The sequence below is a fragment of the Rhinopithecus roxellana genome, chromosome 5 (assembly GCF_007565055.1).
Source record: "Rhinopithecus roxellana isolate Shanxi Qingling chromosome 5, ASM756505v1, whole genome shotgun sequence".
Lineage (NCBI taxonomy): Eukaryota > Metazoa > Chordata > Mammalia > Primates > Cercopithecidae > Rhinopithecus > Rhinopithecus roxellana.
In genome coordinates this window covers 26,913,781-26,938,284 of record NC_044553.1, presented here as the reverse complement: position 1 = coordinate 26,938,284, position 24,504 = coordinate 26,913,781, and the positions used below count along the sequence as shown (strand labels likewise).

General features: G+C 49.6%; 1 protein-coding gene and 1 pseudogene across 2 annotated transcripts in view; one reads left to right on the top strand and one right to left on the bottom strand.

Annotated features, from left to right (window-relative positions):
• The first annotated feature begins 10,932 nt into the window (after window positions 1–10,932).
• Window positions 10,933–12,029, top strand: LOC104668666 (annotated as a pseudogene). Its single transcript, XR_748864.2, has one exon. The product of XR_748864.2 is annotated as a glutathione S-transferase Mu 5 pseudogene (transcript).
• A 4,501-nt stretch (window positions 12,030–16,530) lies between these two features.
• Window positions 16,531–24,504, bottom strand: part of FAM174B (family with sequence similarity 174 member B) — a 39,986-nt gene continuing 32,012 nt past the window's right edge. Inside the window, exon 3 of the mRNA XM_030931450.1 lies at window positions 16,531–18,615. Within this exon, the coding sequence (XP_030787310.1) occupies window positions 18,612–18,615 (4 nt within the window). The 3' untranslated portion in view covers window positions 16,531–18,611. The remainder of the gene's footprint in view (window positions 18,616–24,504) is intronic.

Genomic DNA, 24,504 nt, shown 5'->3' with positions numbered 1-24,504 from the left:
GCGTCCTTGTGAACCTTGTAGGATGTTTCCAGAGCTTACATTTTAAAACACAAGTAAAGTGTGTGTTGGCAGGCAGCAAATTGTCGAACCTGATCTATAGCCTCTCTGCATTCCTGTTAAAATATCCCCAAATATAGCCACACCTGGAGGACCCCCACTAACTGCTTTATTCACGGAGGTAGGTGGAGAAGCATGGCCCTCAAGACACACAGGCTGCCCTCTTGTCTAGAAGGCAGGCATGAAATCACCCTTGCCTCACCCATCTACCTCTAAGGCTGGGGCACAAGAGCTTCACTAGAACTGAGGCAGGCCCATTTCTTAATCTGTGTAACAGAAAGAGAATGCAAATGAATGTATCCAGAAGATATTGTGACTGGATCAAGTGTTTTCAATCTCTGTACTCCTGTGAAGTTAGACAGACATCTAAACCCCAGCCAGCAAAGTCATTACCTGGTCTCAGATCCTAACATTCCAACTAAATGAGCTTCTGCTGTAGTTCCCTTAGCTGACATTTTGGCCCACCCAGGCAATAAGCCACAGGCCCCCTCTGAATATCTAGAGAGACCCACCCGTTATCCTCCACCAGCATTCTTCTCTTGATGGAAGCCTTGTGGGCCTCAACACTGAGCTCTGGTTTGCTATGCAACCCGCCTCACCCTGCAGGTGTAAATTTGGCAGAGGGATCCGCCCACTCCCAGAAGGCTAGTGATAGAAGCTAAAGAGACTCCATGCATCTTGGGCTGTTGGAAAATACGTGTCCTGGAGAGAAAATCTTCCTTAAAAAAATACGAGTACTGGAGAGAAAATCGTCCTTGCACAAAAGCAAGTATACCTGGTAGGCAGTTGTGGAATCTGTACTACTAGCAGAGCAAACTCTTACCCTGATGACTTAGGCAGGTGAAAGATCTCTAAACAAACCCTCATGCAGGGAAACATTCCTGAGATGTGAAATCTACATGGGCGGGCTTTATCTGTCCATCTGTTTTGGAGGCTGGTATGTCCTCAGTGCCCAGAATAGGACTCGGCACATACGAGGTGCTCAGTAAATATTTGTGAAATGAATGAATAAGTGAATAGATAGATTTCTTACAAACTGAAAGAAGACCTGTGCAGTTATGAAGTTAAAGGGGATGCTTCTTCCTGGAAGCCATATGAAAGTCAGAGGAGACACATGGAACTCTACTCAGCCTTCGCAAGCTCAGAAGCCTGATTTTCCTTGGCATCCAAAAATGGTAAAAGTCTAAGGCCAAGGTAATCGTTAGGAAAGAAAGAAAGACATCTGTCCCACAGGCCATCAGCATGGTCTGCAGAGGGGCCTCCCTGGTGCTTGACCCCCCCACACCTCTCTGATCCTCTGAGTTCTGCAGGTCACTCTGGCATTCGTGACTCTTCCTCTCTCTTTCTGGGCTGTCCCTATCTGCCAAGCCCCTCAAGAAATATGGACTCCATGGCAGATGAATGTAGATGCCAGTTCTGGAGGCTCTTCTGGGTAGACCAGAAGCACCAGCCTCCTCCGCTCTCACCCTAGGGCACAGCCACATTCCTCTCTGCCCTTTCCCCTCCTCCAGGCTCTGCTGCACTCCAGTTTCCCCAGCCTATACATCTCTGAAGCTGGCAAGAAGCCCCACCACAAGGAAAGGTGGAGAAAAGTAGCTAAGATTTCCCCTTCTCGAAACAGCCCACAGGGCCATTGGAACTATCCTCTGAGGACAGTTATGAAAGCAGGGTGGGACATTGAAAATAAATACATACATACATACATACATACATACATACTAGGCGTGGAGGCTCATGCCTGTAATCCCAGCGTTTTGGGAGGCTGAGACAGGAAGATCGCTTGAGTACAGGAGCCTGGGCAACAAAGCAAGGCCACGTTTCTCAAAAGAAAAAAAGAAAAAAAAAAAGAACAGTCTTCTTAAAGACATCAAAGAGATAACAAGAGTAACAAGACAGTGAAGAATGACGGGGCAGAGTCAGTCATAGAGAAGAGAATGCAGGACAGTAAGCCCAGTGCTCAAAGCTGCTTTTGCCTTGAGGCCACTGGTGGATCCAAAGAATGCGCTCATAAATACACTGCCCGTCTGAGGGCTCACAGACAACAGTCGCAGCCCAGTGCCACCGAAGTTGGGGGCCCAAATAGGTCCCCCTCATCTCCTTTACACTAATTCTGAAGGGCTATACTCTCAGAATAAGGGTGAGCCCGAAGTAAACCAACCCTCCATGGACTTGGAACTTAACTTCGTGTTGTCAGGTTGATCCAGGGAAACTCAGGCTGTGAACTTGGATTATGGTGTCCCAGGCTGGTACTGCCAGCAGCATCTGTCAGAAGAAGAAAACACTCTCTGTAAGAATGATAGCGGCATCCCAGGCTTCAAATTATTCCTGCGAAGAAAGAGCCATACTCTAAGCCTTCCCCACAAGAAACTCTGGCAGGTCACTCCCTCAAAAAGACTTAAGGAAGTTGTTCCACAAGGATGGTGTAATATTGTGTGACTCATGAGGCTGGAACAAATGCAATCCCTCCTCAAACTTTGGGTAGCCCTCACTGTCAGTTTTTCTGGGTCGAACTTGAATCCAGCTGCAGGTTCTCTGTGAAATCAGTTGTTTCCATGCCGGAAGCCTCTTCCGGCTAAGTGAAATAAGCAAAAAATACAAATTAGAACCATTAAAACTCATCAAATTTCCTTCCCACATTTCTTTGCAAGAAGCTGTAAGAACCTCTCAGCAATCATTTAGTCCAGTCCCAGAGAGGGTATCTAGCCCTGGGGAATAGGCTCCAGGCTCTTCGTTAGGAAGTTTTCCCTCATGTTGGACTTGGGACACGTTTCACCTCTTGGCCATTTCTCCTGAGCCTCCCTCCTGGTCCTCCCTGGCCCCGCCCATGTCCCTTCCTGTCCCTGTGAATTCGATTCAGGACTGACTACAGCCTGAGCTTGTGGGTTACACTCGGCAATCCCTCCATCATCCCTTAGAGCTCTCGGCACAACCACGAGGTTTTTATTTGCTTAATGTCTGCCTTTTGAGTAGTATTGTAGCAGGAAGAGCCACACACAAAACCCCTCAGACACCTAGTTAAAGAAGGAAGAGGTTTATTTGGCTGGGAGCATCAGCAAGACTCCTGTCTCAAGGACCAAGCTCCCGGAGTGAGCAATTCCTGTCCCTTTTAAGGGCTCACAACTCTAAGGGGGTCCGTGTGAGAGGGTCATGATCAAGCAGGGGGTACGTGACTAGGGGATGCATACACCGGTAATTAGAACAGAACAGGACAGGGATCTTCACAGTGCTTTTTTAAGCAAATAACCAATAAGGTCAGGGGTCAATCTTTGACTACCAGGCCCAGGGTGTGGAACGAGGCTGTCTGCTTGTGGATTTCATTTCTGCCTTTTAGTTTTTACTTATTCTTTCTTTGGAGGCAGAAATTGGGCATTAGACAATACGAGGGGTGGTCTCCTCCCTTAGTATAACTGCCACAGAAGCAGAAACCAAGTCTGTCTTGTCCACTAGTGTGTTCTCAGTTTCTGCAACTGTTCCTGACACAGAGTAGGACTCAGATACATATTTTTGAATGAATGAATGAAACTTGGGACAGGCAGCCCCAAGGCTTCCCCCTACTACATCTGCAGGGATGGACTTCCCTTTCCTCCAGCGATCTTGGGAACCCCTCTCTTTATCTGGCTGTGTTTTCCTCTTCTTGTGTGTCCTCCTTTTGTAGGAGACTTTTCAGGCACCTGGGCTGTCTGGCACTTTCAGAGTACTCTTAAAGTGCTGGTGGACTCTATCTTCCTCTCAAAAAAAGCTCCCAGAGTGACTTAGCAGTGGGCTCTCATACTACCATCATTGTCACTATCAAAAGTGGTCACTGCCCCACTGCCCAAGTGCAAGACCTAAGGTTGGCACAAAGAGAATTGACAGTCTGGTCTGGGCCCATAATGAAACTGGACCACCCCAGGAAAGGCTGAACCAGGGAGCCATGGAGTGATGTTGCACAGGCATAACCAAGTACATGGGGTATGTCTGAATAGCTGGCGCCTTCTTAGAGAAAGAATGCTATTTGCTTGGGTGGGGGTGGGAGAGTTTGACCGGTGCTTATGGCAGAAGGTGAGGTCCCATAGGTCTAATGCAGCCTATTCCAAGGCTCAGAGGAGAGGGTGAACCAAACTGCATGAGACAAGCAGAAGGATTTTGATTTTTCTTTTTGACAGGAGAGGGGTGCAGAGGGCTGGCTTGGGGGAAGGGGTGGGAGGACTCATTGAATGAGAGGTCAAAGAGTGTGCGCAGAAAGAGCCACAGCAGTAAAATTTTGAGGCCGGATGCCAACCTGGGGCTGAGACAACATTCCAGTGGCAAGGGGGCAGGAAGAATTTTTTAAAAAATACTTGTGTGTGCATGTATGTTTGCCATATACAAGGTTGGTTTTCTCCAGAACATGCCCAGTTCGCCACAATATCAAAACACGACCCCTAAGTATTTTGTGCAGTTGAATTGTGACCACATCTTACACCCAGATGATGGGGTAAACAGAGCAGAGAGATGTACAGAAGGCAGAAACCAGGAGGCTGTGACAGCCACGCAGTCACAAACTTCTGAAGAAATCATGCAAAGTGGAATTTCATCTGAGTTCCCTAGACCTTAAATCCCAAGGGAGCCTGGCCTCCTAGTAGGCAACATCACCACTTAAAAGTGGAACTTGATTTGGAAGTTGAAATGGACCTTGGCTGGAGAGGTCCATGCACTGGGAGATTGGGGGGGTAGGCGTGGCACATTCAGGATGAATTGAAGAAGTTAGCTAGGCAGAAATGCAATGGTTATGCTGGAAGCCAGTGCAAGAAGAGGCAAGAAGCGCTGGGAGCAGGGTTCAGAGAACCTCAAAGCTAAGTTAAAGAGTTTGGACTTTTAACCTGTTGGCAATGGGGAACCACCGAAGGTTTGTTTGACCTGGGCCAAATAGTGCTTGAGAAAAATGCCCCCAAGAGAGGTGTCTGAGGGGCCCTAGGGCAGAGCAGAGAGTGCCTAGAGGCCAAGAGACCAGTTAGGAAACTCTGCAGGAGCTCAGGGTCTGGACAGAAACAGGGGCTGCCAGGGGGGAAAGAAAGGACTGAGACTTGGAATGGCTGGAGAAATGATGGGAACCAGTGAGCCTCTCGCTGGGAAAGGAGAGGAGAGAAGAGGACAGGCAAAATCCTGAATCAAAGATGATGCAAATGATGCTGGGAGGAGACTCGAGGGCTGGGGAACCCTGGAGAGAAGCAGGTGGGGCTTGGGGTACGTCAGCTGGCAGGGAAATCTGCCAGAAAAGCTCTTTGGGAAGAGAGACAGGAGGATCTCTTGAGTTTCACGCTGCTTTTCTAGAGTGCCAATTTCCTCTGTCCTCTCAAGTGTACAGAGGCCCCATACCATCTTGCTTTGGGCTAAGAGAGGTCTCTGTGTGTCTTGTTGGACAGTGATATGGGGCACATGAAAAGACTCCCTCGGCAGCCATCCCTATACCCCCTGACTTAGAGCACTTACAAGGGGACCTGAGCCAGGCAGCTCCTACCTGCCACCTGTCCTCTTTGCTGGCTCTTCCTGGGGGTCAGACTAAGGACCATCCTGCTGTCCTCCTCCCGACCTGCTGAGAATCCACTCAGCTGCCCATATACCCATTTGCCTTTTCTCGTATACCATGTAGACCCCCACATACAAAAGGAACCCTTACAAATCTGAAGAATCCTATGGACAAAAGTCTGCAATTCCTCATGGCATCTGCAATCCCCCACCTGCATGTCTACTGTCCTCACACACTTGTCTCAGGATTCTTTGCATCGACTTGCAAAGTTTGAACTTGTTGCTTTGTGGACATTACACTCAAGAGTTTCAGAATACTTTTCTTTCTCTCCTCTGCATCTATATCTTTCTTGGGCCAATTTGTGTCACTGCCCAGCTAATTTCCAAATACAGTCCTTTGCTGTATTCATATGTCCCACTGCCATCATTCCCCTGTATAGATAGTGATTATTTGGCCTAAAGCTCATCTTTCTATAGCCCAGAGTGAACCCCAATCACACACATGAGTACATGCAGCATCTTTTTATGTGTGTTAACTTCCCCCTGGGCCCTGGTCTTTCCTCGATGCACTGGCTCCTGGGGAGCCCAGCAGTGCCTGTTTTCCCTGGGACCTGCCCATCACACTTGGCAGGCCCTCATCATGGCAAGACTTCCTCTCTGCCAATCTGTCATGCAAGACGAGGCAGGCCCTGCAGGATACACTCTGTCCTCCTCAACGGCTAGACCCTCTCTTTCTGAATCAAGCGTTTTTTGGTTTTTTTTAAACCTGTTGGCTACTGAGAAGGAAAGGACACTCTGTAGTACTCTTTGAAGTCTCTTCCACTCATCAGAAAGACCTAGCCAAATATCTGAGTGTGCTCACGACCCACCATCCTATCAGACTACGTGGCCCTTCCTCAGACATTAGGACCATCTTCTGGCATCTGCCATTCTGGAAACCCTCTTCCTCCAAACAGAAATTTGCCACCCCATCCAAGTCTCCTCCAGGGTGGGTGACATCCTCACGTGGGCCTTCCTGGCCTTGGGTATCTGGAATTGTCTGCAGGCTCAGATGTGTGATCCCCCAGCCGGGGCATCTGTGTCTGGTCTCTGTGATTTTAATACAGGGGTTATCTGAGAAGTGCTGCAGAAGAGAGGGGGATCAGGGGACAGACAAAACCCAGAATCAAAGATGATGTAAATGACGCTGGGAGAAGAGTGGAGGGCTGGGGAACCCTGGAGAGAAGCAGGTGGGGCTTGGGTTACTCGGGGCTGTGGCCTACACCTCCAGGGCTAGAAATCAGAAGCTGTAAGCAGGATGTAGAAAAAAAAAAAAGCAGCCTAAAAGTCTCACTCTTTAAGATGTGCTTCCTAGCCTAGCAGCACCAGCAACTCCTGGGAGCTTGTTGGAAATGCAGCGTCTCAGACAGCAGATCCACTGAATCAGAACACGGCGCGTTCCATCCAGGCTCCCGAGGTGACTTCCCAGACGTTTCCACACCACCTTAACTTAGCCTCCACGGGCCTCCCACAGTCGCTGCTGGGCTGGTTGGTGACATTCCTACACCTGGTTCCTCCCACGGGGGCCCCTGGTGCTCTGGTCCTGGGCCTCTAACACCAAACACCCTGTCAAAGAACCCCCAGCAGTGGAGCCTCCTCCCCACAGCTTGGGTAGGCTCTGCTGCTAGGGTCTCCAGACCGAGAAACACACAGCTGAAGCCCCCACGCCAGAGGCCACACTGGGTCTGACCATCCAGTTGGGGTCACAGCCCTACACAATGTGTCCTGGTCCCCCACAGGGTGACGTTCGAGGGTTTCAGACTCTTGGGTCCCTTGCTCAGTGAACTTACAGTGCCTCCCTTGAAAGGCACCATGCTGTGAACCTGAGGCTTATTTACAGACGTGTCCAAATCCTCTCTCTGGTCCTGCGTGCAGTGGCCACGCCCTTCACAGTCTGGATGTGGATGACTGTGTATACCTGATACGCCCTGGATATCCTCCTTTGAGGCGAGCAGGAAAGCCACAAGGCACAGGTATAGAAGGAAGAACTGCAGGGAGAGGAAGCCACTGGCCTCCCGCAGAGACTTGCTTAGGGCTCCAGGACAGATGTCCAGGCTCAGAGAGAGCGTTCCCTCCCATGGAGAAAATGGTTGGAATTTATATGAACTCTCCAAGCCCACGTGTCCTTGGGTATGGAACGAGAACTCTGAACTCCTTGATCTCCAAGGGCCCCTTCAGGGTGAACGCCCGCTCTAGAAACTTCCTCGTTGTCATCCTGCCCAACAGGGTCCTGTCCCTGGGTACAGACTTTCAGGTTGGAACTTTCCAGGTTCTAGGACCTCGTCCAGAGGATGACTATCACTACCTCAGAAAAATGATACATAAAACTCTGACAAATGATGTAGACTCAGACACAAGTGGCATCCAAAGGCAGTGGTGCTGGGACAATTAGATAGACACCTGCGAGAAAATAAAATTGAATCCATACCCTACACGATGGCTGCTTCAGGGACAGGGTTCAGGGAGACTCACTGCACATCAGGGTCACTGGGGTACTTGTAGCCTGCATTGGTTGGGGGAAAGCCAGTGGGGTTTGATAGGCTTGTCGTGGTCAAGGAGCTTCAGCTCACATTGCCCACTGAGCCCTCATTTGACAGGCTTCCCGTGGGCAGCAGCTGCCTTTTGTGGGCTCTGCTCAAATGACACAAGGACAGTCGCTGCGCTTCTCTCTGCCAGGGGAGGGGAGAACACAGGATCAGAACTGCACATACTCTGGTCCTAATCGCTGGGCCTGGCAGGGAGCAGATGTTCCCTGGTCGCCATGCAGAAACACTGATGGTCACAGCAAGTGGGGCTCAGCACTTAGGTGGGCTGCATCCTTCTCTAAGGTTCAGACTGAAAGACTGAAAGGGGGTCCAAGGGGAGGAACAAGGGGGGAGGAAAGGAGACTACCCAGAATCTGAGCTCTTGGGAACCAGGTCAGACCCCAAGGCCTCTCCCTTTGTACTTTTCCATGAAGCCTCTCTCGTTCATAGCTTTTGCCAATACAGGTTGGAGATGGGTCGCTCAGTAGTGCAATCCCACAAAAGACAATGGGAAGGCTGTCTCTTAAAAGGCTGTTTTAAATATTAATGGTCATGGGACAATGCTCATAAAATTAACTGAAAAAATCGGGTCAGATGACCCACTTTTGTAGAGGAAACAATGGCAAGGCACACACAACGCCAGAGGTCACTCTTTGTCCAGGTAGTCGGTCCCTCTCTTGTCAGGCATCGGATGCCCCATGTCCCTGTCACAGCACTTTATTCTCTGTCATCCCTGGCAGTGATGTGTCCTGGTCCTCCCCAGATTCACTTTATTGAGCCTTCCAATTAGCATAGTGCCTAGCACAAGTAGGAGTTCAATACATGTTTGCAAATGAGTGAGTGAAGGATGGATGGATGGGTGGGAAGGAGGGAGGGAGGGAGAGAAGGGGGAGGGAGAGAGGGAGGGAGAGAAAGAGAAAGAGGGGAGAAGGAAGGAAGGAGGGAGGAAGGGAAAGAGGGAGGGAAGGTGAGGAGAGGGGAGAAGGAAGGAAGGGAGGGAGGGAAGGGGGAGGGAGAGAGTGAGGGAGGGAAGTGGGGAAAGGGGAGAAGGAAGAAAGGAGGGAAGGGAGGAAGGCAGGGAGGGAAGGAAGAGAGGAAGAGACAGGGAGGGAGGAAGGGAGGGAGGCAGGGAGGGGAAAAGTTCGGAAAGAAATCTACCAAAATGCTGATCAGAGTTATGATCTAGATACCTTATTTTATCTTCTTTATAATTACCAGTCTTCCAAATTTTCACCAGTTAAAAGATCACTTTTATAATAAATATACTTTTTATCAAAACTCAGCTATTTGGTTTAAATCCAACTGAAATGGTTTCTTATAACTCCAAGTCCTATTTTTAACTAATGAATCTAGAAGACACTGGAATTAGTTCATGTCTATCAAACTGGTCAAGTCTTGAACCAACATTAGGACACATGATGTGACAGTTTCCTAAATGCTCATTAAAGAAATGGGACTATTTGGAATCAAGGTGCCCCACAAATCTAAATAAGAACCCCACATCTAAGGATAAAGGGGAGCACAGGTGCTCCCCTTAGGGAAGATGACAGCAGCATTGGGGACATGGACAGTAACCCTTAAGATGGTGGGCCTGTGTCACCCAAAGTTGCCACCTCTGAAATGCCCATAATAAAGGTAACAAGAGGGAGATCTCATTCTACTGGGTATAATATTCCATCCTGCCCAACTTTGCTTCCCTGAAGCTGAATTCACTCTGCTTTTAAGAAATGGATATTGTCGCCAGCCCGGGGGCTCACACCTATAACCCCAACACTTTGGGAGGCCGAGGCAAGAGAGAGGATCACTTGAGCCCAGGACTGTGAGGCCTGCCTGGGTAACAGTAAGATCCTGTCTCTACAAAAAATTAAAAACTAGCTGGGTGTAGTGACACGAGACTGTAGCCCCAGCTACTTGGGAGGCTGAGGTGGGAGGATCACTTGAGCCTGGCAGGTTGAGGCTGTAGTGAGCCATGATTATGCCACTGGGTGACAGAGCAAGACCTTTTCTCCAAATTAAAAAAGAAAAAGAAAAAGAAAAGAAAAGAAATGGAGGGGCTGGATTATGCAGGTGAACAAACAAGCCCTTCTGTGGCCTCCTCTCCACCTTCATCCTCCTCCTCTAGCCAGAGATACATCCATGGGCCCCAATCCCCCAAGCACCAGTCACCACCAACTTCTTACCTCCAAGGAAGAGAACAGCCTCAGGGACCCCCCCCCACCACCACCTCAGCACTCTCTCTGGGCCTCTGCAGTCTCACACAACTCCGTAGCTTTCGCAAGGCGGAGAGCCGAGGGACCTGATTGGGATCAGGGCCCACCCTTCTGCAGGGCTGGCCCTGACCTTAGGCCAAGTCCCAGCACTGGGTGGCAATGTAGCACTGTGGGTAGCATCCAGGCCTCCAAGCAGCAGACAGACCACTGCTAGCAAGGGATCTGGGTGCGTTTATTACCAAAGCCTTGGTTTCCTAGCTTGACAAGTAAACATCCCAACAGAGAAACTACTTGGTAGTGTTGCTGGACACATTAATGAATTAGTGCTATGTGCCTGGTAGTGCTTTAAAGACATCAAAACATCCAATTCATAATATCCAGATGAGGTAGGTACTGCTGTTGTTTCCCTCTTACAGACAAAGAGAGGGTATCGAAGAGAGGTTAAGAGATGTGCCTAAGGCCTTGTGTGGCAAATGTTAGAACCAGGATTCCAGCCCAGGAAGTCTGGCTTCAGAGTCCAAGCTAGTCTTACTATGCAAATGAGTGTCTTTACAATGCATGTAAAGTCTTCAATGCAATGCCAGGAACATATTAAAAGCTCAATAAATAGGCCTGTCTGCAGAATCCACACCAACAGGCACCATGCCCATGATCCTGGGGTACTGGGACATCCACGGGCTGGCCCACGCCATCCACCTGCTCCTGGAATACACAGACTCAAACTACAAGGAAAAGAAGTACCTCATGGGACATGCTCCTGACTATGACAGAAGCCAGTGGCTGAATGAAAAATTCAAGGTGGGCCTGGACTTTCCCAATCTGCCCTACTTGATTGATGGGACTCACAAGATCACCCAGAGCAACGCCATCATGCGCTACATTGCCCGCAAGCACAACCTGTGTGGGGAGACAGAAGAGGAGAAGATTCGTGTGGACATTTTGGAGAACCAGCTTATGGACAACCGCATGGAGCTGGCCAGACTCTGCTTTGACCCAAATTTTGAGAAACTGAAGCCAAAGTACTTAGAGCAACTCCCTGAAAAGCTAAAGCTCTACTCACAGTTTCTGGGGAAGCGGCCATGGTTTGCAGGAGACAAGATCACCCTTGTGGATTTCCTCACCTATGATGTCCTTGACATGAAGTGTATATTTGAGCCCAGCTGCCTGGATGCCTTCCCAAACCTGAAGGACTTCATCTCCCGCTTTGAGGGTTTGAAGAAGATCTCTGCCTACATGAAGTCCAGCCGATTCCACCGAGGTCTTTTGTTCGGAACGACAGCCACGTGGAACAGCACATAGGGCCCCGTGATGCCGGAAGATGGGAGGGAAGAGCCGACCCTGCTGCCTGTGACCCTGGAGAACAGCCCGACTCCCTGGACCCACCTTCTTTCTTTCTCCTTCTTTCTACTCTCTTCTCTTCCCCAAGGCCTCATTGGCTTCCTTTCTTCTAACATCATCCCTCCCTGCATCAAGGCTCTTTAAAGCTTCAGCTCCCCACTGTCTTCCATCAAAGTCCCCCTCCTAACATCTTTCTTTTCCTGCACTAATGCCAACCTGACTGCTTTTCCTGTCAGTGCTTGTCTCTTCTTTGAGAAGCCAGACTGATCTCTGAGCTCCCTAGCACTGTCCTCAAAGACCATCTGCATGCCCTGCTTCCTTTGCTAGGTCCCTACCCCAGCCCTGTGTGATGCCCAGTAAAGCCTGAACCATGAAAAAAAAAAAAAAAAAAAATAGTAACTGATGCTCTTGGCTGCTGGGATGCCTCAGTAAAAGCAGATGGCGGCCACCCTGTGCTCTGTGTACAAACCTCATCTCCCTCCTACACCAACAGCCTTATGAGTCAGGAGTGTGCCTGTCTTGTTCACCTTTGCATTCCAGCAGGCCCCAGCATCATGCCTGTGGCTCTCTGAAGACCTGCTGGATGCATAAGATGACACCCATTTATCAAGCACCCACTGTGTGTGCCTTATCTCATTCAACCCTCCCACTGCCTCATGGGCAAGCTGGGCATTGCAGCATCTTGGCAAAGGGACACCGCCCCTCCACCAGTGTGGGGTGAACAGTGGATAGAAAGCGATTGATTTGCCAGGCAGTAGACTGCCCTGGAGTAGACTTCAAATGAAACAGAGATTATTTATTCCATGTCATTGGTTACTTTATGTAGTGCTTACACAACTCTGCTCTTCTTCACTTTCAATTCCAAAACATTTCCAGTATTTATTTTCCATGGATGGTGATTCCAACTAAAGGAAAGAGAGAAAAGTGCGCTGACGCTGACCAAGACCTTGAGGGGACTAAGAGGGAAAGTGACAGCATCACATAATGAGAGCTGATGTAAAGGCTGGCCGAATCAAGAAACGGTCTCAAAACCTTACAATGTAGGAAACAGAATCATCACAAAGAAAAACAATGTGATCTTGGAACAGTGGCGACCTCAAAGCACATCTCTACATCTTGATAAGAAAAAAGAGGAGACGTAGAAAATCCCCCAGAACCAGACTCCAATTTGGCTTGTGGTCTGTCATAACATCACAGGCACCAGAGTGGGCTCTTTGGTGATGAGAGCAGAACTGAAAATGGAAATGGAAATCAAACACACAGCCCAAGTCAGGTCTCAGGTTAGCTGACCTGCTCCTAAGGTCTGCTAGGCTCAGGCCAGGATATCAGTGGAGGCCCCTGGTCTGCAGCCCATTCCCCTTCTCCTGCCATCCCCATCCAGGCATTGTAGCAAGGGGCCTTGCACATGAATGTGGACACCCCGGGCTGCATGTTTGAGCTCCAGCCATGTCCACGTCTCAGTCACAGCTGGCCATTCTCAGCCAAGGCATGGGCATACAAGTGGCCCTAGGGAAGATAAACCCAGTGCAGGCCCTGGGAGCTAGCAAAGGGGCATTTGGGCAGAGAATTATAGAAAAGGAAGGATCTGGGGGTCCAGGGGATGTCCCAAAATGTCCCTTTTGCCCTACAGACCTCTTTCCCCATTGGGGAGCTGCAGCCAGAGTGGGACCCTCTTGGAACATATGACCTTGTCTCTTTGGCCCAGAGCTGACGTCTTATGCTATCCCAAGTGTGAGCAGTTTTGGTCTCAAAAGAAAAGTCCCCTCCTCTTCCCTTCAGGGAAAGTGCTGAAGAGGGCAGGAGACTGGTGGTTTGAGATCTACCCCTTAGAAACCATGTGACCCTGTGCCATGACTGACCTTCCTAGACCCAGCCCTGTGTGTACAAAATGAAGACAAACACCTACCTCACCACCGTGTTGGCAGGACTCAAAGAATGACAAAGTGCCAAGCAAATCAATGTTTTCTTATGGATAGCCAGGGAGGTGAATATGATTCAGGGGAAACAGCCCTGGGCCTATGGAAATGATCAGTCTGCTCCAGGAATAATACCTACCTAAAGGATGCTGTTAGGACTGAATAAGTGTGTGTGCAAAGGCACCTGGCACAGAGGAAGAACTCAAAAACTATTCATGGTGGAGGTGGTGGTGCTGGTGACGACCATTCCTGGTGGTGCTGGTGGTGCCAGGCACCTGCAGATATTTGGCTCAATTACATATTTTAATGATCACAATAACCAAAGAGGTGTGTTCCTATAGTGCAGATGGAAAAAGTGGGGCCAAGATCACAGGGTTCGTGAGTGAACAGTGAGGCCGGAAACACATGCCTGCATCCGATTCCTCTTCTGCATCCGATTCCTCTTCCCACCACACTCAGCACCACCTGACTGGCTGTCTTGCAGACTCTGGGGATAATTCATTCACAACACTCTTACCTGCTCACAATAGGAAGCCTGTTCACAGCACCCCAGGCCAGATCAGCATTGAGACATTTATACTAGAGACGGTGGGCCACCTGCTTTGCCAACAGACACACAAGAGCTCCTTGTGTTCCCGTCCACATCAACTCGGCTCATCAAAAAACCCATCCCAGGGAAAATGAGCTTGCTGATAAACCAACTAAGCGTAACAAGAAATACCAGCAAACTTTGAGGCACTTTACAAGGAAAGTCACACCCAAGTACTTGTTGGACCCAAGAAGACTCAGGTAGCAAGGCAGGGAGTGGCTCACGACAGCCACCCCAACAGTCACTTCTATTTGGTTCTTGAAAATAATGGAAAACAAACTCGGTTTTCACAAGTGGTATGCTGTGTACACTGAGTCCACATCAGGTGTTCTTGAATTCTCTGATAAATAAAAACCACAAGCAATTGTGGCACCACCAGGCTGGAGGGAAGCACTGGCTCACACCTGTCATTAGGAGCAGCCTGGGGGTCTTATGGGGCAGACCCTTTTCCTGAACTAGTGGTGCTGGAGTGAACACCTTCCAGGTCCCCAGGGCTCGCCCCTCACCCTGAAAAGATTAAATCATTTATTTGCATAAGAAAATATCTAACCCAAATACAGGAGGCACAGGCGGACACAGGGAGCTGTGGTTACAATACAAGCAACATCTGGACCTGCAAACTCATGATGCTGCTACAAGAAGTGCGTGCAGGGAAGGTGGGTGGCTGGGGAGGCAGCCCAGCATCATCCCCAAAGTCTTTACTACTGCTCTCCCCTCTGATGAGTCACAATGCTCTTTGTTGGTGATGCTTGTAACATAACCCTCCTCTCCCCTCTTCAGCAACTGGCAACATCAAGGTGCCAATCTCTCTTTTTTTTTTTTTTTTTTTTTTTTTTTTTTTTTTGAGACAGAGTTTCGCTCTTGTTGCCCAGGGTGGAATGCAGTGGCGTTATCTCAGCTCACTGCAACCTTTGCCTCCCAGGTTCAGGTGATTCTTCTGCCTCAGTTCCCCGAGCAGCTGAGATTACAGGCACCTGCCACCGCACCAGGCTAATTTTTATATTTTTAGTAGAGACGGGGTTTCGCCATGTTGGCCAGGCTGGTCTCGAATCCTGACCTCAGGTGATCCACCCGCTTCCCAAAGTGCTGGATTACAGGCATAAGCCACCACGCCCAGCCGCCAATCTCTTTAAATAGCTTCAGCTGCCAAATCTCACCAGCAAGTTTGGGTCGCTGATGCTTACCCCTCTTCTCCTATAGACCCTGCTCTTCTGGGTAATTTCCCCTGATTCCCTTAAAATGATACCAACACCCAAGAATTTCACCAAAGGGGGCAAGCACGGGACACAAACTTACCACTGCATCAAGGGCCCTTTGAGGCTAATGTGACATGTCCTTATAAAGCATCCCCCAACCCCACATGGTGTAAGAATAACCATACAATTCAGGCTTTCCTAACAGGAGATGCAAGCAGTAGAGGGAGAGGCTTTGATGTTAGGACTTTAACTTACTGGCTTCCCGCAGGTGTTCCACGGCACAGCAGGGGAAACAGATTTTGTAGAAGAGGTCAAGGTGAGGATGAAGCCTCAACAGAATCTTCAAAACCAAAAGGCAAGTTGCAGTACCCGCTGACCCTCCGCCACGCAGAGACCGCTGCGGACGCTGAAACACCCTCCTCCCCGTCAGGCTGGCTTGTCCCCGGGCGTCTGAACAAGCCAACCTGACAGGATGGGTACTCAGTGGAGGACACTCTCTGAGAAGACTGAGATGGTGGGGAAACCCACTCTCCAGGACTGGCTTCCCACGCAGCTGTTTGGAGAAAGAGCTACCCTGGAGAACCTTAGTCACCGCTGTGGTTGTAGAGAAGACCGAGCACAGGAGTAGCTCCTCGCAGAGGAGGGACACAGACCACACCCCAGCTTCTTGGTGACCTCCAAGGGAACCAGTTGGAACGACAGCAAATGGGCTTTTCCTCTGGCTTTTGCTCACCTCGCTGTGCACCCAGCCCAGATACATTCCACACTTACTCATAGAAAGAGTAAAGCAAGCTGGGTATGAGGCAGTTACAAGCTAGCAATTTTTTATGTGATTGATTCTATCTTCTCTGGAGATGCCCCAAGATTCTCTGGAAACAATTAGGGCTCAGTATTTCCTAGCCAAGGAGTAAGCTTACAGGAAATGAGCAAGTGAGCCTCCAATTGTATATGTAAATTTAAATTGTGTACGTAGATGTAAAAACAGCATGCACGCCCCTCCACCCCCAAGCCTTTTTCATTTCCAAGCTTTTCTCTAAATCACCAGGATCCAAATACCTCCCACCCAGCTCCCATCCCTGCCCTCCTCCTCAGCCTTGGGCCCACATCTGTCTTCACAAAAGGCGCCTCACTGGCCTGCACCACAGAAAACATCCAAGCCCAAGGTACACATGGTTTGTGTCTAAAGGGTTTTTATTGGAGAGCCTGTAGTGCTGAAGTGCCACCAAGGATTTGGAAGGTCACTCTCAGCAGCTGCCACTTCTACCAGGACCAGTGGCAAGCCCCTGGCGGATGGAGCCCGGGTATTTCTGCGTAAGGCAGAGGAATCCAGCTTTTCCATGAGATTCAGCTGCAGTTGTCGAAAACCCTGTATGAGCCAGCAGTTCCAGTTCAAAGGTTGAGGGGGCGAACAGCTGCGAGGTGGCTGGGCTCCTGTGAGTCACCACTCAGGCCTGAGTATACCGTGGAGAGGAGAGATAAAGCAGCCACGGCTGTTCTGTTGCCAGTTCCACCCCTCTGGCAAACAGATGGGGGAAAATAGAGAAGGAAAGTCAACAAAGAAGGTGAAATGCAGGGAGCAGAGACTACACGCAGATCCCCCGTGGCTGGCAATGCCATGCGTGGTGGGCCGGCTGCGCCATGCTCACGCAGGGCTTCCCACGGGCTCTGCTCTTTCCTGCAGAGGCCAGACTGCCTTCCTGGCAGGTGGAGGCTGCCGAGCTCCCATGCCCCTTCCCACATATCCCCACTCTTCTCAGAAAACTGAAGAACCTGAAGATGGAGGTGAGTCAGGAAAGGCTGGAGTTTTCATCCAAAAAAAGAGAGTAGGACAACAAACAGGCAAATACACAAACCCTGGAGCAATGCCAGGAAAAAAGGGGGAAATAAAAAATTAAAAAATAAAAAACACATTTCTAGAGACAGCAAAATCCCAGGGTCCCAAAGGCACTGCTAATAGACTAATAGAAGCATCTTTGTTGCAGCCAATCACCTCTAGCCTGGGAATACTGCTAGTCGGGAGGCCTCAATCAACCTGAGAAGTCAGCCCAAGGCCCTGTCTCCAGAAGCCAGCAGCAGATCTCTGGGTCACATCACCAGCGAGTCCTCACTTCACCAGCTCAGAGGTGAGCCACTCTCACCTGAACCTCTGCCTTCCTGCAGGGACCTCCTGGGTCTTGTTGGGTCTCCTGGGTCCAGGTGGGTTTCTAGTCCAGCCCAGTCTAGACTGACTTCAAATATAGTCCCCTGACAGTGTGCTTTTTTCCAGCCAGCTGAATCACCGTTCATTTTTAAAATGGTTTTTAAAAATTACATTTCTAATGCAAACAACGTAGAACTGTGACAGAGCAGAGGGACAACAAAAAAGCACAAAGAATGCTGCTAATCACAAGCTGCCTAGCACTTTCCTTTCCCTTCAGAGAAGGAGAAACTTTTATCACACATGTGCATGTGAGCACAAGTGCACACAGACACAGTTTCTCCCTGATACTAGAAATTCTTTGTGAAGTAGCCATGCTGATTTCTGCTGAACCTTTTTTTTTAAGAAAGAAAGAGGAAGGAAGGAAGGAAGGAAGGAAGGAAGGAAGGAAGGAAGAGAGAGAGAGAGAGAGAGAGAGAGAGAGAGAGAGAGAGAGAGAGAGAGAAGGGAGGGAGGGAGGGAGGGAGGGATGGAAAGGAACCACAGACATGTCCAGGTCTGGAAGGGGCTGACCAGCTCTAAGCACATCCACCTTGAACTCTGACACGGGTAATGCCAAAATGAGGCCAGGACCTGACCAAGCCAAAAAAACAGCAAAGGATCAGACGGGGTCCAATGTGTAGATCCAGTAGAGAAGAATGTCAGAAATTCTAAATACACAGTTGGACATCCTTCAGGCTTGTTTTAGATTCTTGATCCTCCTGATCTCTTTTACTATTGTCAACAATTGTCTTAAAAACACTTTTTTAAAATCAACATGTTTCTACCCTTTGCTCCATAGCAAGGCACAAAGCCTCTTACACGGGGAGTAGAAATGGGGGATACTTTAAAGGGGCGCCCAAAGGGTGGCAGAAGCAACTCCGTTGTGGTGATGTGGAAACGAGCTTGCCAGTGACACTCTGAGCAGACGTCTGACACCCACGATGGAGCTGGGGTTTTATACATAACATTCGTTTTGGTTTCAACACCTCTGACGCGAGAGGGCTTCCAGGTCTTCACACCCCAGGTTGCAGCTGACCAACTTTCCACAGGATGCCAACAGACTGGGAAACAGGTTTTACCTAAAAGAAAGGGAAGGACAAGAGTCAGCCCCTTCCGGCAGAGCCCCGCACCCATTCTGACCCCTCCTGAACATCTCTATCCCTCACCCTCTCAGCCATTGAAAAGGTCACAGTCTCCAGCCACAGGACCTTTGAGGGTGCTGTCTGGAAGGCACAATCCACTCTTCCAGCAAACCCCCTCCCTCCCCTCAGCTCCCAACTAAGGATCCCTCCCCCAGCTCCCCACACAGACTCCCTAGAACATAACCTCTTTCTCCTTATATCTATCCCTCCTTGCCAGCACTTCCAGGGTGTTTACACTAGGGGTTGGAAAACTTCTTCTGTAACAATCCAGAGAGGAAATACTGTAAACTCTGCAAGTCCCGCAATCACGGTGATAACTCCTCAACCCTGCTGCGGTGGTGGAACAGCAGCCACAGCAAGAAATGCTTGGCCATGGCTGTGTTCCAGTAAAATCTTATTTATAGACACTGAAATTTGAATTGCATATTACTTTCTCTTGTCATAAAATAGTATTTTTCCTTTGGTTCTTTTTCAACCATTAAAATGTGAAAATCATTCATGGCTCCTGAGCTGTACAAAAACAGACAGCGTGCTGGATTTGGCCCCTGGGCCATAGTTTGCTTATTGCTTAGACTGGGAGCTTGAGACAAAAGCCACGTCTAAGCTTCCTTACCTTTAAACCCCAGGCCCACACCACAGTGTCAGACAACATAAGAAGTACAATAAATAAGTTTAGGCCAGGCATTGTGGCTCAAGCCTCTAATCCTAGCACTTTGCGAGGCCGAGGCGGGTGGATCACATTCTGTCTAACACAGTGAAACCGCGTCTCTACTAAAAATACAAAAAATTAGCCAGGCGTGATGGTGGGCACCTGTAGTCCCAGCTACTCAGGAGGCTGAGGCAGGAGAATGGTGTGAACCCGGGAGGCAGAGCTTGCAGTGGGCCGAGACTGCGCCACTGCACTCCAGCCTGGGCGACAGAGCGAGACTCCGTCTCAAAAAATAAGTTTAAAAACTGAATCTGTGGCCAGGCGTGGTGTCTCAGGCCTATAATCGATTCTAGCACTTTGGGAGGCCACAGTGGGTGGATCACTTGAGGTCAGGGGTTTGAGACCAGCCTGGCCAACATGGTGAAACCCTGTCTCTACTAAAAATACAAAAATTAGCCAGGTGTGGTGCCACACGCCTGTAATCCCAGCTACTTAGGAGGCTAAGGCATGAGACTCACTTGAACCCGGGAGGCAGAGGTTGCAGTGAGCTGAGATGGCACCACTGTACTCCAGCCTGGGTGACAGAGAAAGACTGTCTCAAAAAAAAAAAAATCTGAATCTGCTCAAGACATCATCTAAAGGGACTTTAGAAAAGGAGGGAAAATTTGACCAGTTAAAGCTGCCACCATCACCTCTTGATGTTTGATTATGGGCATTTTATAATTACATGAGCAAAAATAACAAGGATTTAATAGAATTTACAAAATAATGAACTGCCTGTCATAATATTACATAATGCCAAATATATTACCATATCAGGTAGCTATTTACTAGAAGATGTAAACATCCTATTTTTAGGAAATACATAATTATTTGTAGGAAAGGGCCATGATATATATAACTTACCCTCCAATGGTTTAGTAAAAACCGTTTACGTGCACACACACACATATATACATGGATGAATCAGAAAGCAAACAGGCAAAAAATGTTAACAGGAAAATATGAGTTAAAAGTACAAGGGAGTTCCCTACACTATTTTTATTTTTGCGTGAAATTTAATTTTTTTTCCACATAAAAAGTTGTTTAAAGAAAAAACATAAGCCAGGCACGGTGGGTCATGCCCGTAATCCCAGCACTTGGGGAGGTCCAGTTAGGAGAATCACTTGAACCCAGTAATTAGAGACCAGACTGGGCAACATAATGAGAGCTTGTCTCTACAAAAACTACAAAAATTAGCTGGACATGGTGGCGTGTGTCTGTAGTCCTAGCCACCCAAGAGGTTGAGTGGGACGATCACTTGAACCCAGGAGGCTGAGGCTACAGTGAACCAATATCTTGCCACTGCACTCCAGCCTGGGTGACAGAGCAAGATCATCTTTAAAAAATACCCTACTCAACAGACTAGAGAAAGAGAGAAATCTCCAGCAAGCCATGTCCAAGTTGTACAGGAGGCTGGCTTTCTTACACTGATCCCCTGGCCCCTTCTGTGGGTTGGGGAGTCGGGGGAGCTATCCTCTCAAATCAACATCTTGAAGCCCAAGCACTCATACCCCCCACTGCAAAGAGGAAGGGACTAAGGACCCCCAATGTTAAGGCTCCTACCAGGTCTGACTCCACCATCAGGCCTTCCACTGCCTCTTGCTGCAAGGTCAAAGTCGAGGATGAGGGGTGGGGGCACAGGAACTGAGGAGGAGCAGTGAAGATTTCAAAGACCAAGAATCAGAGCAGAGGGCAGGGACCTGATCACCATAGCTGTGCCAGAGCAGATCTAGCCACAGCAGGCCTATGGGCTCTGGAGAAAGCAGCCGGCACAATCAATGCAGATGCAAACTCTGTGCCACTGCCATTGTGAAATTCACCTCCGTGAGTGTCTGGGCATCCCACGGAACTGCTCTGAATCTTATGGGGATCCCCTATCAGGCTGTTTGCCCTCGCCTCACCCTCAGGTTGCTGTCTCTATCCGTGTACTTAAGAAACGCCCACACGGCCGGGCGCGGTGGCTCAAGCCTGTAATCCCAGCGCTTTGGGAGGCCGAGACGGGCGGATCACGAGGTCAGAAGATCGAGACCATCCTGGCTAACATGGTGAAACCCCGTCTCTACTAAAAAATACAAAAAACTAGCCGGGTGAGGTGGCGGGCGCCTGTAGTCCCAGCTACTCGGGAGGCTGAGGCAGGAGAATGGCGTAAACCCGGGAGGCGGAGCTTGCAGTGAGCTGAGATCCGGCCACTGCACTCCAGCCCGGGCGACAGAGCGAGACTCCGTCTCAAAAAAAAAAAAAAAAAAAAAAAAAAAAAAAAAAAAAAAAGAAACGCCCACACATACACAAGGTAGGGAGCCACACTGCTCATCGCAGAATCCTTCACGCTCCTCCATGGGGAGAAGTCCACCTGCACATGCCAACGCCTGCCCAGGTCAGGCCTGGCCACTGGCTCTCTGGGTCTCTCCAGGAGATGGTAGAGCCATACCCCAAGTTTCAGCCATGTAGTTGGCTGGGCCTTCAGGCTCTCTGGGGTGACTGGGACTCAGGAACAATACTCCAGGGATAGTGGAGGGAACAGGCTGTCTCCAGAGGAGGCTGGTTGTAAAGTCCTGGCTCTCTCAATGTCATCTAGCTGTTTCCCTGTGGCCATCTATGGGCCAGAAGCTTTGGGGCTCCCCCGAGGAGTGGCCTGGGGGGCAGAGGCTCAAAGCTGCCACTCACCCAACATCCCTATGCTGGCTCAAACGTCCCTGTGCCTGCACCTGCTGTTACTTCTCCCTGGAATGCCTTCACCACTCCCTGCACATTGAGCCACCTTGGGCTCACTTCCTGGTCCTCTCAAACTCATAAGTTTCACCTCCTCTGGGAAGAACTTATTGCCCCCTTCCTGGCTGCCCACAGCACCTGTTCCTTCCTCTGTGAGAGCCAGGTGGTCTTAGAAGTGGCCATGCTCGGCCAGGCGCAGTGGCTCACACCTGTAATCCCAGCATTTCAGGAGGCCAAGGCGGGCAGATCACTTGATGTCAGGAGTTCGAGACCAGCCTGACCAACATGGTGATACCCCATTTCTATTAAAAATACAAAAATTAGCTGGGCGTGGTAGCGGGCGTCTATAATCCCAGCTATTCAGGAGGCTGAGGCAGGAGAATCGTTTGAGCCCGGGAGGCAGAGGTTGCAATGAGCCAAGATCGTGCCACTGCACTCCAGCCTGGGCAACAAGAGTGAGACTCCGTCTCAAAAAAAAAAAAAAAAAAAAAAAAAGTGGCCATGCTCCTGCTGTCTCCCACTCTCAACACAGGCCGTTTGAGGGCAAGGCCAGGCTTACCTAGCCTGTACTCATGGTGAAGGGAATTATCAGGCTCACCAACTAGACACGCTCTAGATGACAAGCAGAGATTCCAAAAGGCCTCTCTCAGCCCCACTTCTCATTCCCCAGAACTGCCAAACTGCTAGTGACATTTCATCATTAAGGTAAGTCAGAAAGAGTCAATGCCGACCACCAGCCCCACCAAAATCTCTAGGAAGTGAAGGCATATTTAGCTGCCACGGCCCAGGCTTGTTCAGATTTCCCACTGTGCTATAGGATGACACTGGGTTACAACCATCCCACACAAGGAGACTGACATGTCCCAACTTGCGTCTGGCCCATGTTTTATAAGAAGCTTGTCTGACAGGTGAAATAGTTGTCAACACAGGAACACTTGTTGCAGCACCTGTCAGTGGCATCTGGCAGTGGTCCAGCTAACCTCTCTGTGCAGCCGGCAAGGACACCCTGGGAAGAGGACGCAGCAGCCCCACGAGTGAACAACGGAGAAGCCGGAGGGAGGAGGCCTGGCCTGTCTGTGAGTATGTCTGAGACAGAGAGACATGGGGACACCACCACCATGTGTCAGGGACACCTTTGGCAGTTCTACTGCTTCCATCCAGGGACACACAAGAAAAGAACATCTGAAAAACATGGCTTGCTTTTGCAAAAGCATTGATACTTAGGACGATTTGTGTTGTTCGTCCGTCTTTCCTTCCTTCCTTCCTTCCTTCCTTCCTTCCTTCCTTCGTTCCCTCCTTTCTTTCTCTTTCTTTCCCTTTCCTCTTTGTTTGTTTGATCAGATTCCTGTTCACATAGGCTCCATCCTTGCAGACATAAGACATAAGAATTTTTAAGGTGCCCTGGCTTTGAGCGAGACACCTTAAATGAAAACTGCCCGCAGGCTGCCAATACTGCTTTCCAAAGAAACAAAAATTCTCCGTGCAATGCCCATTTTTAACACATACGCTCTGCATTCTGCAAGGAAAAGGACTGGCAGAGGTTTATTCAAACTGGTCTGGGGATGGCTTCCGATGCTGTTTCAGATAGTTACGCTGCAAGTCACTGGCTCCTCTCCGGTTCCTTCCAGGCCTCAGAAGCTCATGATGCCCATTGTTTCCATACCCACCGCCCAGGCAGCTGTCCATCTGTCGATGCTCCTAACAGTTCACCCTCAGAAGACCACGAGGAAGCATGGGGTGCCCAGCCATTCAGAGGTCCTCAGTAAGTAGAAGCAGCTGTAGGAAGTCACTGCCTTGAGTGTGTTTAACAACTGCCATGAGGGCATCCATGGGGACTCAGAGCTCCCGGGTAGCAAGCCAGGTCTGTTTTCCCATACTCCCTGCCTACCCTGCAGAGGCCTCATGCTGCAAACCACACAAAAATGCCCTTGGTTTCCAAGACAAGACACCAGCCAAAGCCCTCAGCATTACAGCGGAAATCTCATGGGTTTCTAATTATACTCCCGAAGGAAGCCCTACCCACAAGAGGGTGGGAAGCAGGGATTTCTAGAATGCACGTCCACACACCCCACAGGGCCACATCTTTTCCACATATAAGAAGCGGGGACAGGGACCTCCCTCTTGGCAGGGAGGCAGGGCTGGCAGGAGCAGCGCGTTCTCCCAGCAGTGTGCCTTTGGGCTGCGCCTGTCACAGCTGCTGGGCCACCTGCCACACACACAGGAGGAAGAGCCCACATCTCTCTCGTCCTGGGGGATAACAAAGTCCTGTAATAAACCGGGAATGCAAAGAGGCCCAGAGCATCCACACAACTGCACACTGTGCAACAAAGCTCAAAACACATGCAGCGGAAACCCAAATGCCTCTTGAAAGATAGAACCATTTCAAAACCCCAGAGCACTCTTATACTCCAGTTAGCTATCATTTC